This window comes from Triticum dicoccoides, chromosome 3A (genome assembly GCF_002162155.2).
Source record: "Triticum dicoccoides isolate Atlit2015 ecotype Zavitan chromosome 3A, WEW_v2.0, whole genome shotgun sequence".
Classification (NCBI taxonomy): Eukaryota; Viridiplantae; Streptophyta; class Magnoliopsida; order Poales; family Poaceae; genus Triticum; species Triticum dicoccoides.
Window position 1 is genome coordinate 734278338 of NC_041384.1, and position 11861 is coordinate 734290198.

The 11861-nt window shown below is 48.5% G+C and overlaps 2 protein-coding genes across 3 annotated transcripts; one reads left to right on the forward strand and one right to left on the reverse strand.

The window, feature by feature from the left end:
* Nucleotides 1–1333: 1333 nt before the first annotated feature.
* Nucleotides 1334–4893, forward strand: LOC119273180 (nitrate regulatory gene2 protein-like). Its single transcript, XM_037554440.1, has 4 exons — nt 1334–2900; nt 3002–3201; nt 3307–3530; nt 3652–4893. The coding sequence occupies exons 1-4, from the start codon at nt 1334–1336 to the stop codon at nt 4469–4471; spliced, it is 2811 nt and encodes a 936-aa protein (XP_037410337.1). The 3' UTR covers nt 4472–4893.
* Nucleotides 2902–11006, reverse strand: LOC119270575 (tRNA uridine 5-carboxymethylaminomethyl modification enzyme MnmG-like). 2 transcript variants are annotated; one of them, XM_037552587.1, is made up of 13 exons: nt 10683–11006; nt 10111–10202; nt 9847–9960; nt 9050–9380; nt 8608–8787; nt 8346–8426; nt 7955–8173; nt 7721–7863; nt 6882–7048; nt 6520–6737; nt 6049–6141; nt 5393–5636; nt 2902–3164 (listed from the first exon to the last, which is right to left on the reverse strand). In XM_037552587.1, the coding sequence occupies exons 1-12, from the start codon at nt 10989–10991 to the stop codon at nt 5424–5426; spliced, it is 2160 nt and encodes a 719-aa protein (XP_037408484.1). In that variant the 5' UTR covers nt 10992–11006; the 3' UTR covers nt 2902–3164; nt 5393–5423. The 2 variants fall into 2 exon arrangements, with proteins under 2 accessions (XP_037408484.1, XP_037408483.1); XM_037552586.1 differs by lacking the exon at nt 2902–3164 and having other exon boundaries at nt 4993–5636.
* Between the last annotated feature and the right edge of the window lie 855 nt (nt 11007–11861).

Below are 11861 nucleotides of genomic sequence, written 5' to 3' on the forward strand. Positions count from 1 at the left end.
AACGGTTGTATACTTCTTTCTTTCTTAATAACTTGTGCTCGATGTGATTGTATACTTCTTTCTTTCTTAATAACTTGTATTCGCAAAAAAAAAAAAAATTGTGCTTGATGTGATCTTTGATTGTTTTTTCCTTGTTTGGTATGTTTAAGCCCGATTTTGTACATAACAGTCGTTCGACATAGAACGCAAAACGGCTATCTTCCACGAATGATACGATAACACGGGCAGGAGAAAATCTTGAGAAAACATGGCTACAACTCAATAGAATCCTTTGTAGGCCAAGTTGGTACCGCGTTGGATCATGTCTTAAAAGTAGCCATTTCACGGACAAACTCATGTGGCATGGTGTTTCTTGAACCGGGTCTTAAAACACCATGAAACATGGAGGAGGAGTGCTCAGAGGCCTCCCGAATCTTCGGAGAGACGAAAGATTATTTCCTAAACTTTCAAGCATTTCATCTTTGCTATGTAGGGTAGAGAGGCGAATGATGCAGCCCATCAAGGTGCTAGGGAAGCACTGGATTATTGAGTAGATCCGGTTGAAACTTTCGTTGTAATCCCTGCTCATCCGACATAAAAACAAAAAATCTCATCTCGCTGACGTTTGCTTGAAGAGTGGCATTTCAAAAGTTTTTTTTTTTTGCTGATAGTTTAGAGCGACATGCCATTTCCTAGGAGGATGGCAATTTCGAGCTCGGCATTGGTGCTCGCCAATGTGCGTTCACGAAGGATATGTTTCAGTCGACTACGAAGACGTCTGTGACAACTTTCATCAACCTCGGAGAAAGTTAAGAGCAATGCATCTTCCAACACTCTGGATGTAATTTTTATTATTTTTAGTGTTTGTTGTACTACCATGATTGAAGATGAATAGACTGAAAGTTTTTTCCGCAAAAAAAACACGGGTTTGGTCAAACGCTAGAAAAATAAGGCAAGCGGAGAGGAGAGGGGGCGGAGCAGAAGAAAAGGAAAAGCCGAGGGGCAAAATTGTACGCGACCACCACTCCTTCCTTTCTCGTCTCCCTCCTTCCATCCTTTCCTCCCTCCCAATCCCAAATCCCAAATCCCTTCCCGGCCGCCTCCTTCCTTCCTTCCGCCGCCGCAGCTCGATCCGACGCCGCGCCGGAGCCGCTCCCCTCCCAGTGCACGGAGGAGGCCGCGAGCCACCGACCCGCCCCGCGCCGCGCCTTATATGTAATGGACGCCGACGAGCCGCCAGAGCCCACAAAAACAAAGCGCGTCCGGCTCCCACCCCCGCCGCTGCGCATCTAGCTAGGGTTTTCGGTGCCTTCTCCCTTCGCCTCCTCGTCGCCCGGCGAGTGGCCGCCCCACCATGGGCTGCGCGCCCTCGCACGACGCCTTCAAGGCCACCGCGGCCGCCGCGGCCAGGGAGACGCTGCGACGGGCCACGACGGGGGCCGCCGCTTCCTCGTCCTCCGCGTTCTCGCGGCGGCCGCGGGGCCCCGGGGCGGTGTGCCGGCAGCGGGTGGCGCTGATCCGGGCCGCGGCGGACAGGCGCTTCGCGCTGGCGGCGGCGCACGCGGCCTACTTCCGCTCGCTCGCCGCCGTGGGCGGCGCGCTGCGGCGCTTCGCGGCGGCCGCGCTCCTCCCCGCCACCCCCGACCCCGCCGCCTCGCCCGTGCTCACCCTCCCGCCGTCCCCCGACCCCAAGCCGCAGCAGCCCGCCGTCGCCGCCTCCTCCGCCGCCGCTGCGTCGAGCCTCCCGCCGTCCCCGGCCTCCTCCTCCTCCACCGTCTCGCCCTTCTCCCACTCCCTCTCCGACGACAACGACACCGCAGACTCCGACGACGACGAGCACCTCCACGCGCTCGACCACTCCCGGCGCGCCCGTCTCCGCGGGCACGCGCTGCCCCCGGCGACGACGCAGCAGCACCGCAACTACATGAGGAACTCCGCCACCGTGCCCACGGTGGTCTACGAGGACCCCTACGCCGAGTACGCCGAGGGCGCGGCCAGCTACGGCTACGGGCCCGCGTACACGTACGGCCCCTACGGCGAGCCGGTCGCGGAGGAGGCGAGGCCGCGCCGCGCGCCGCCCACGCCGCCGCCCCCAGAGGCCTCGCCGTGGGACTTCTTAGACATCTTCACGCCCACGCCCTATGACCAGTTCCCGGAGGACTACCCGCGCGGCATGCCCGGCGAGGCCGCCGACGGGAATCGGAATCTGCCCACCAGCAGCCCCAATTACGCCAATTACGCCGAGCTGAGGAGGATGGAGGGGATCCCGGAGCTTGAGGACGAGGCTGAGCTGGGGCCAGCAAAACCATCAACTTCAGCCGTGGTTGAAGATCAGAGTGTGAAGGGGAAGAGACCAGCTCCTGGTCCTACCACCAATGCCGGGCCCAAGGGCGAGTCCTCTGAGGTGAAGCCAAAGAGCAAGGGATCATCTGGTGCCAATGCCGAGGCGGATAAGCCGCTGTCAAGGAACGATTCGGTGCCGAGCAATGCCGGCTCCAGCTCGAACAGCAAGAAAGGGGGCAGGACCGATGCAGTGAGCTTGAAGGGTGCTAACTTTGGTGACATTGCTGGCGGCAACTCCTCCGATAAGAAGAAGAAGACGGATGTGCCATTTGGTGAGAATGGTGGCGACATTGTTGGCGGCAGCTCCAATGGGAAGAAGAAGGGTGCTGCGACTGATGAGGCCGTGTCGATTGTCGGTGCAGATGGCGCTGGGGGAAGCCACGGCAAGTCAGTGCAGTCGGCCATGACATTGAACAGCGAGTCCTTCTCGCCATTGCACAATGGGGAGAGAGATGTCGTGGAGGCGATGGAGGAGGTCAAGGAGCGATTCGAGGAGGCGCTGCATTGCGGCGATGAGGTCTCCAGGATGCTCGAGGTGGGGAAGGTGCCTCACCGGACGGCGCCTAAAGTTCTTAGATGTGGGTAATGGAAATGTTTTATTGGAGCAACACATGTCTGAAATTTTGTTACATGGGCAAGTACATTGAAAGGTGACTGACATATTATGTTGTTTCTGCAGATTTCTCTTCCAGGGTGTTGGAGCCTATGTCGCTTAGTGTGCCGTCCTCTTCTTACTGCGTTCCAAAGCGGGAAAGGTGCTCAAGGTTGCCGAGCGCTTCAGCTTCATCGGCCAATGGTAGAGAAAATCGCAACGGAAGCCTCTGTTCAACCCTGGAGAAGCTCTGTGTATGGGAAAAGAAGCTATATCAGGAGGTTAAGGTAAGCATATTTGAGGCCACATCAACAAGCTACAAGTGCCCATTCATATTATCTCTTTATTTACTGCCCAAATATGTGTTGAAAAAGGTTAGGTGATTGTTCTAGGATGAAGAGAAGCTGAGGGCTCTGTATGAAAAGAAGTACAACAGGCTGAAGTCACTAGACGAACAAGGGGCAGAGCCGGATGCGATAGAGACAGCCAGATCGTCGGTGCGGGACTTGCGGTCGAAGATCACCATCAACATCAAAACAGCCAAGGCCTTCTCGTCGAAGATCGAGAAGATTCGGGACGAGGAACTGTACCCTCAACTTGTTGATCTTATTCAAGGGTATGATGAAGCTCTCTTCCTGGTTCCAGTTGTTGTTCCACAACTTCATTGTCTGACAGAACAAAACCTTTAAACTGACCACGCGCATTGCTGCTCTTGTTTTTTGTTCAATCAATCACAGATTGCGAAGGATGTGGAAGGCAGTTCTGGAATGCCATGAGAAGCAGCTGTCGGCCATAAGGGACAGCAGGCTGCACCTGCTCAAGGCGAGGACCGTGAGCCAGTCCGCCGCCGCCACATTGGCCACGCTGGAGCTGGAGAGGGAGCTCACGAAATGGTACCGCTGCTTCAACAAGTGGACCAGCTCGCAGAGGTCTTATGTGGAGGCACTGAATGGATGGCTGAGGAGATGGTTCCCCGAGGTGCCGGACGAGCAAGACGCGCCAGACGGCGCCCCGCCTTTCTCCCCGGGCAAGCTCGGCGCGCGGCCGATATTCGTCGTGTCGAACGACTGGTTCCGGGCCATCGATCTGGTGCCCAAGAGCGACGCGCTGAAGTCGATCGACTACTTCTACAAGCTAGTCCACGAGCTCAGGAAGAGGCAGGAGGACGAGGACCGGCAGAAGAGGAAGGTCGACCACGCCTCCAGGGACTACAACAAAAGGCGGGAGGCCCTGCAGCGAGAGCTCGGCCCGGGCACCGGCACCGACATGGTCGCGCTCCCGGAGAACAGTGGTGATCACACCGTTGATCTGCACAAGATGAGGAGGAAACTGGACAACGAGATGGCCAAGCACGACGAGGTGGTGAGGCATGTCCATTTTGCGGCCTCGGCCACTCTGCCGGTCGGCTTCGTCCCCGCGCTGGAGCAGATCGTCGGCTTCTTCCATGGCAACCTGCAGGTCTACGCGCGCATCAGGACCAATGGCGCTGGAGCTCGCGGGCCGCCTACAGATGATGGATCTGAATCTGAGGTTCGTCGTCGGCCACATCTTGGCTGATGGCATGTTTTTGCAGAGGGTTTTGTGACTCGAGGTGGTAGAGGAGGGGGTAGTGCTGGAGATTTTTGTGTGTACATAGATCATTGGTCCATTCTGGGGTTTAGGCCTTAGTTCCTACGAACGATTATGGTGGTACTCCCTCTGTCCGGAAATACTTGTCATCAAAATGGATAAAAGGGAATATATCTAGACGTATTTTAGTTTTAGATACATCTCTTTTTATCCATTTTGATGACAAGTATTTTCGGACGGAGGGAGTAGATTAGATAGAATGCTGGTGTTTTGCAGAGGTTTTTACTGATGGTGCCTGACTTACCCATTGCTCAGTAGAGGGGAGCTGCAAATGTTTCAGTGATGCTCCAATTAATACATGTACATCGTTACATGATACTTCATCAACTTACTAATCGACCTTCATTTCAGCAATGTGTTTTGAGAGAGTTAACAGTTCACATTGTGTGACTAAGATTGCGCTACTTCGCATTATGTTTTTCTAACCGTGAATTCTAATGACAGCTCCCTTGAAACATAAACGGCATGGCTTCATTGCATCATTCCAGGATCTGAAAAACACAAATGTGTATATGTACACAAAAAACAGCGAGCATCGGTTCATCGTCGTCGCCTTTTCTTTACATTCGTGCCTATACTGACCCCTAAGCGCAAGGGCGCAACGGACCCTCTATGGTCTCCTCACTGGACCCAACATTCCGAATAAGCTTCAGTCATCCACATGCCTGAAACTGAACTGTGGCAGCACCACCAACCACTCCGTCAGGCCATCGAAAAGAGGTAGATGTCCAGGTATAGCACATGCATTCTCAGCATCTCCTGAACAATTCTGCTGCGTTCCAGCTACATCCCCGCGAGATTCTATTTCGCGAACCGCAACTTCTATTGTGAGGGTCGCTGTTCGGTTACCTGTAGCAGTCACAGCCAGGGGTGTGTGCAGTTACGCGGTGCTGGCATGAACCACCTCGTCTGAAGAATCATCCGCCTTGGCTTTGGCATTGGCCCTGGCCGCGGCGACGGACCTCATCATTTCTTGCTGTCGCTTGTACTCCGCCGCGCGGCGGGTGCTTTCCATCGAGATGAGGAGAACCGTCATGTCAGCTGGGCTCACGCCACCGATCCTGCCAGCCTGGCCTAACGTTTGTGGCCTTACCTGCAGATGCATCATCGAAAAATGAGTTGTATCGGACGCAATCGTAAAACTGGCGTGCCCTGCTTATAATAGTACAGCACTGCAGTTGACAGGTTTTAACCACTTGGTTCAGTGTGTGTGTGTGTGCATGACAGGAAGTTCAGACAGGATGTGGTCACGCAGATCAAATTTGTAGCGCTGAAATCTCGAGGAAATGTTGGGCAAAAAAGGAAGGCACCTTATGATTCCCACACCATCGATTTTATCACAAAAGACTGAAGTGCACACAACATGCGTGTTGCTAAATTAAGGACTGAGTAGTGCATGCCCCTGGGTTATTATTGGCAGGTTTTCCTATGTAAGGCTCTTGAACATATTCTAAATGCTATTCCAGAAAGAGCAAATATACTGTACAAGCAGATGCTTCTCATACCTTGGAAAGTTTCTCTCGAGCTTCAAGGGATAGATTTAGCATCGAGTGGTAATCCAAGTCTTCAGGAAGTTTCCTGTGTTCCTGGTTTATAATCTGAAGAGGGAAACGATTATTAGGGGTCGGCAGGTTTTTCAAGTAGCAAACAAGACGGATTAAATAACTGAACCTATCAAAGCCAATGGAGTTAGTTGGTCTTTTTCTTAAAAAAAGCAAGAATAAAAAACTTAAAACCCCGACATTCTTTATTACAGTGGAGAAAGGTACAGAATCAGCTACAGCTACAAAAGAGCTAAAACAAGTTCCTGGACAGAGAAAAAGAACATGCATAGAACGACAGATACTTGCACAACAAGTGCAATATGCATCACTGCCAGGCTTCTTAAACATGTATTTACCATTTCTCTTGCACTTGAAAGAAGCCCCCATGCATATTTAATTCAGAACAAAATGACATGACCATAAGCAAATTACCTGTTGTAACTGACTCTGCTGTCGTGCTATGAAACCTTCGTACTTGATATCAATCTCCACGCAGTCTTTCTCAATTGGAGATAAATGCTCATTTCCATATCCGTGCTTGTCCAGAAGTTTATACTGTACATGTGGCTTTTTCAGTATGGCTTCAAGTGTCGATGACTCCTTTACAGGTTGGTTTGATACTGCAGTAACTTCGGCAGAAAATTCAACTCCTGCAAATGGAATACTTGATTATAGAACCAGAAACCATGCTTGTAAATACACAAAGAGAACAGATCTTAACAATAATAATATAATATTTCTGAACTTCGCATAAAATATGTGGCAATGCAGCTTCGAAAGTATATAAAGCTTACCCGATACTCTTGTATGCTTCAATCGTTCCTTTTCTTCTTTAATGCGGGCTTGCTTTGACTTATAAAGCTCCCAGCGTCTATCATCTATTAAACCAATCTCTCTCCCGAAAGGGGTCAACCGACTATCAGCATTATCGGATCGAAATAGTAGACGGTGCTCTGAACGACTGAATGTACACAAGTGCCAACAACAAAAATTATCAGTCAAACTGTGATTCAAAGTCATTAGATTAATAAAATGGTAAGTTCATTGATTCCTTCTAATGGACAATATTAGACAACATAAAACATCACAGCATGCTGTCAGTAAAGTTCTGGCTTGTTCCTTCAAAAAACAAGTGATTTGTAATTATGGCTGTAATTTTTGTCCATAATGAATGAGCAGTGCTCGTGCCGAGTTTCGCGAAAATCGATAACATCGTTCGAGCATAGTTTTGTAACATTTGTCTAATCTTATGCTCTGCATTTAACTAGCCCTTTCTGATGCAGTCCTTGGTGAGAATCATGATTGTTACTCTATGGTGAACGAAACTTGCCACTACATTCCTTGTCCTTGGCACACAAGGATTTGCTACTTCATATCTCATTGACATGTGGCCCCTGGACCCACGTGTTCGTGAGACATCAGTTTGCAAATCCATGAATGCCAACAAATTGAGTGGCAAACCCTAAAAGTTGGCATGCAGCCTTGTAGAATTATACAGATTCTAATATTCACTGTTAAATACAAATACTATGTCACATTGCTTTGTCTTAATATATATGAGCCTGCAATTATGCTTTTTCCATCAGACCATTTAAGCATTAATACCAAGAGCTGTTCTATTGATAACCCATACCTTGTTAACATGCGATAAGGCTCCCTAAGATCTTTTGTAACAAGATCATCAATCAGAGTCCCAATGTAACTGCTTTCCCTCTCAAGAACGATTAGTGGCTTTCCATCAGAATGTCTAGCTGCATTGATTCCTGAAACTATACCCTGTAATAAAAGTGAGCAAGATTAGGATCCAGAAATCAGGTTCAATTAACCATATGTCCTGAAATGGACATATCAGAGGCAATGAACACACCTGAGCTGCAGCTTCTTCATATCCTGTTGTTCCATTAATCTGACCAGAGAAGAATAAGCCCTCAAACCTTTTTGTCATAAGCGATCTTGAGCACTGATAAGCAGGCAAGTAATCATATTCAACAGCATAAGCTGGCCTTAGCATCACACAGTTCTCCAGTCCTGGTAGTGTTCTCACAAGTGGTAATTGCAATCTCTCAGGAAGACCAGTGGAAAAGCCCTGTATGAGGTGTACAAATGGTCTAAGTTGTAGATTTTGAGTAACACAATGATGCAGAAAATATCGTTTTTACACAAAAAGTACATAGATAAGAACAAGTGCTACCAAATCTCAGACTGAAAACAATTGGTGGAAAAGGAAAAATATGCAAAATTGAGGGGCAAAGAGAGACCTGCAGATATAGCTCAGGGACATCTCTACCCTCCGGTTCAAGAAACACCTGATGAGATTCTTTATCTTTGAACCTTACAATCTGCAACAAACAAATATACGGTTATGTTTCGGACTGTGATCGGCAAAAAAGTTAGTCTATATAGGGAAACGAATTTTTCTTTCCATGATCTTTTCAAGTTTAGGTCGATTACACATAATAGGTCAAAACACAATCTTTTGTCAAACGAAATCACAGACCAAAAATGTCCATGATATAATACCTTGTCTTCAATTGCTGGGCAGTACCTTGGTCCCTTTGCTTCAACCCAGCCACCATATGTTGGTGTTTCATCCAAGTTGTCTGTAACAATCTGGTGTGTCTCTTTTGTAGTTCGCGTTAAATAGCAGCACATTTGTTCCCTCTCAACGTGAAACTCAGGATCAAAACTGAACCAGCCTACCTGTTTCAAGAGGCACCATCAGCTTGAACCTCAAGCTTAAGCTTAAGCCACACTTCATTCAACATATATAGACTAACCAAGCCATCTCAGAAGCTTATTAACTTAGTACAAAGGTGCACTATTTAATTTGACATACTTATACTGTTGTTTTCCCTAACAATACAAGCCAAAGTGGGAAATGACCCCCCACCCCAGCATATCCCAATGCAGATAACCAAGAAAATATAATCACAAGAAAAAAAATATCATATGTTCTACACACCTCTTCATCACCATGCTGGGCTTCCAATCTAGAAAAGTCAACTGTTCTGCGATCAATTCGTGGTGGCGTGCCAGTTTTTAAACGGTCAGTTTCAAAACCCAGATGCTGCAAGTTTTCAGTAAGTCCCTGAGAAGCTGACTCTCCAGCTCGCCCTGCAGGCATTGATGTCCTACCAACCCAAATCTTACCACTCATAAATGTCCCGGTGGTAAGTACAACAGAAGGTGCGTAAAAATCCATGCCGAAGAAAGTGCGAACACCCTCAACACTATCATTCTTGCCTAACATAACTTCTGTAGCCATTGCCTCTCTAATGAAAAGATTTTGTGTGCTGAAAATAGCATGTGCAGTAATAAGTAAGTAGCATGAAAGATACCAGACTAATAAATATGCCGGCAACAACAACAAATATATAGATTAGATGTCATAATAGCCTTCACATTGTTTTTTTTTCCAGTTGTTACGGATAAAAATCTGCATTCACCTTTACGAATCTGTGAGTCAATATGCAGGAAAAAATATTCATCTAGTCAAATAGTACTACCTACAGAGTCTTTGGTCAGGAGTAACACTATGACATGCCAAATTAGTGAGGTCGCTATGTTTTGTAGCATAAATAATAGTGACATCGTGATTCTGTCAGGGCCACCTAAGAATATATGAAATACGTGATTTAGATGAGAGGCCACCAAAATGAACATCGATCTTTAGCACTAACCACTTTTGTCAAACAAATTTTTGACTAAGTGTGCAAGTTATAAGTTATGATACACGAGGTTTTTTTTGTATATACTGACCTTTCTACAACTTTCCTCATCTCCATTGCATACTCCCTCTTATCGGTCTGAGCACGCAGTGCACGGACAGCAGGACCTTTTGAGCTGTTGAGCACACGCTTTTGCAGATAGCACCTATCAGAAGAAGAGGTAATGAGTACATACCAAAAGATCTTTGTTGATTTGGTAGCACTGAAAGTCTCTCTCAGACCAACACCCCATCCACAAGCACAAAAGACACGAAATGGTTCGTCTGTATAAACAAGAGCAGATTTAACTTCCTACCTATCTGCAATCTTTCCAATATCACCGCCAAGGGCATCTACCTCATGGACAAGTTGAGACTTTGCAGGGCCACCCACGGCGGGATTACAAGGCTGTATATAACATAGCAAAGAGAGGGGGAAAAAACGAGTCATCACAGCTGCGCTTTGAGTCCCTGCAACATCACAAAACTGATATACACTAACATATCACAGTATCGCACATTATTCAACTCTTGCAGCACATGGTTTAATGGCTCGATTCTGGGTGTACAGAACTTGATTACAGACTTCAAATACATGGCAAGGATTCGACGCAGGGACGGAGGCATCGGTGTCAGCTGACACCAATGCTTTCTCGTGTTGCTCTTAGGGCTGCCACCAATGCATCTCAGTTTTGGCACCGGCCATTAGCATACTATGCTGAGATTACTGCACTGTGACGTATGGTAACCCAGTGAACATTACTCCTGGCTTGCTCGCATCCATCCATTTAGCGCATGAACTCAGTTGCAAATTTGCCAATCAAAATGATATGCCACTACACTACTGCAGAAACCTAAACTGAAAACCGTAACAGAGCTCGGCTGAGACCTGCCAGGCGATCCGGTCGATGTTGAGGGTGAGGAGGAGGGTGCGGGCGCCGAGGCGGGCGGACGCGAGCGCGGCCTCGCAGCCGGCGTGCCCCCCTCCGACCACTATGACGTCGTACCGCTCCCGCAGCGACTCCACCCTTCCTCCTCCTGTGGGGGAGGTGGAGGCGGCGGCGGCGGTGGAGAGGCGGGGGCGGCGCGGGCGCGGGCGCCAGGACAGCGAGGGGAGGGGGCGGGTGAAGGGGGCGGAGGGGAGGAACGACGAGAGGCCCGCGGCGGCGGCGGCCGGCGGGCGGAGGCGGAGCAGCATCGCCGGAGACGGTGAGGGGAGGAGGGACCTCTTTGCGCTCTGCTCTGCTCTTCTCGCGGCTGTGGCTCTCGCTCGGGATGGAGATTGAAAAGGGGATCTTGCAAAAAGGACCCTCAAAACATGGGGGTCTAGCAAATTCATCCTACATCATTTAACTTCTATACTCCCTCCGTAAACTAATATAAGAGTGTTTAGATAACTAAAATAGTGATCTAAATGCTTTTATATTAGTTTACGGAGGGAGTATTTAAGTAAATATGCATGAATACACAATCAATAGCTGCTTCCTTCTTTTTTTTTTTGGAAAAAGGACTGCATGGTCTGTACTTGAAACGAAAATCCAAATAGCGTTAGTGCTTTTCCAAATCAAATTTCGTTAATCGACGCAATCAGAACATGACTGACTGAGTGAACATCTGATTCAAGTCTTTGAACATGATCTGAACATCTCTGAAACAATTTTCTTTAAGAACATTTGAAAAATAACTTGCTTTGCTTCTTTAGTCCTCAAAAGCACTTCATTGTTCAGCTCATCGATAGCCGTCGCATTGGGCCGTGCATGCCCGCAACTGCGATGACATCAGGCCGCCGATGATGATCGGTGACAAGCAACACACGGTGGCAGCACCAGATAAAGAGAAGGGAATCAGACGCGGTGGCATGTAGAAGTAGCCATTGTTGGTGCAGCAGCAAGCAGGCGGCACGGCGAAGGTTGGAAATGAAAGAATCGATGGAGTAGACGAGAAGGGAAAAAAAGATTGAGGATTGAGACTTGGGAGGAAGACCTAGAATTTCACTAGCCATGGAGGTGAGTCACGGAGAGACACACTGTTTCAGATGATTTGAGGAACGCATGGATGAGTGTGAGAT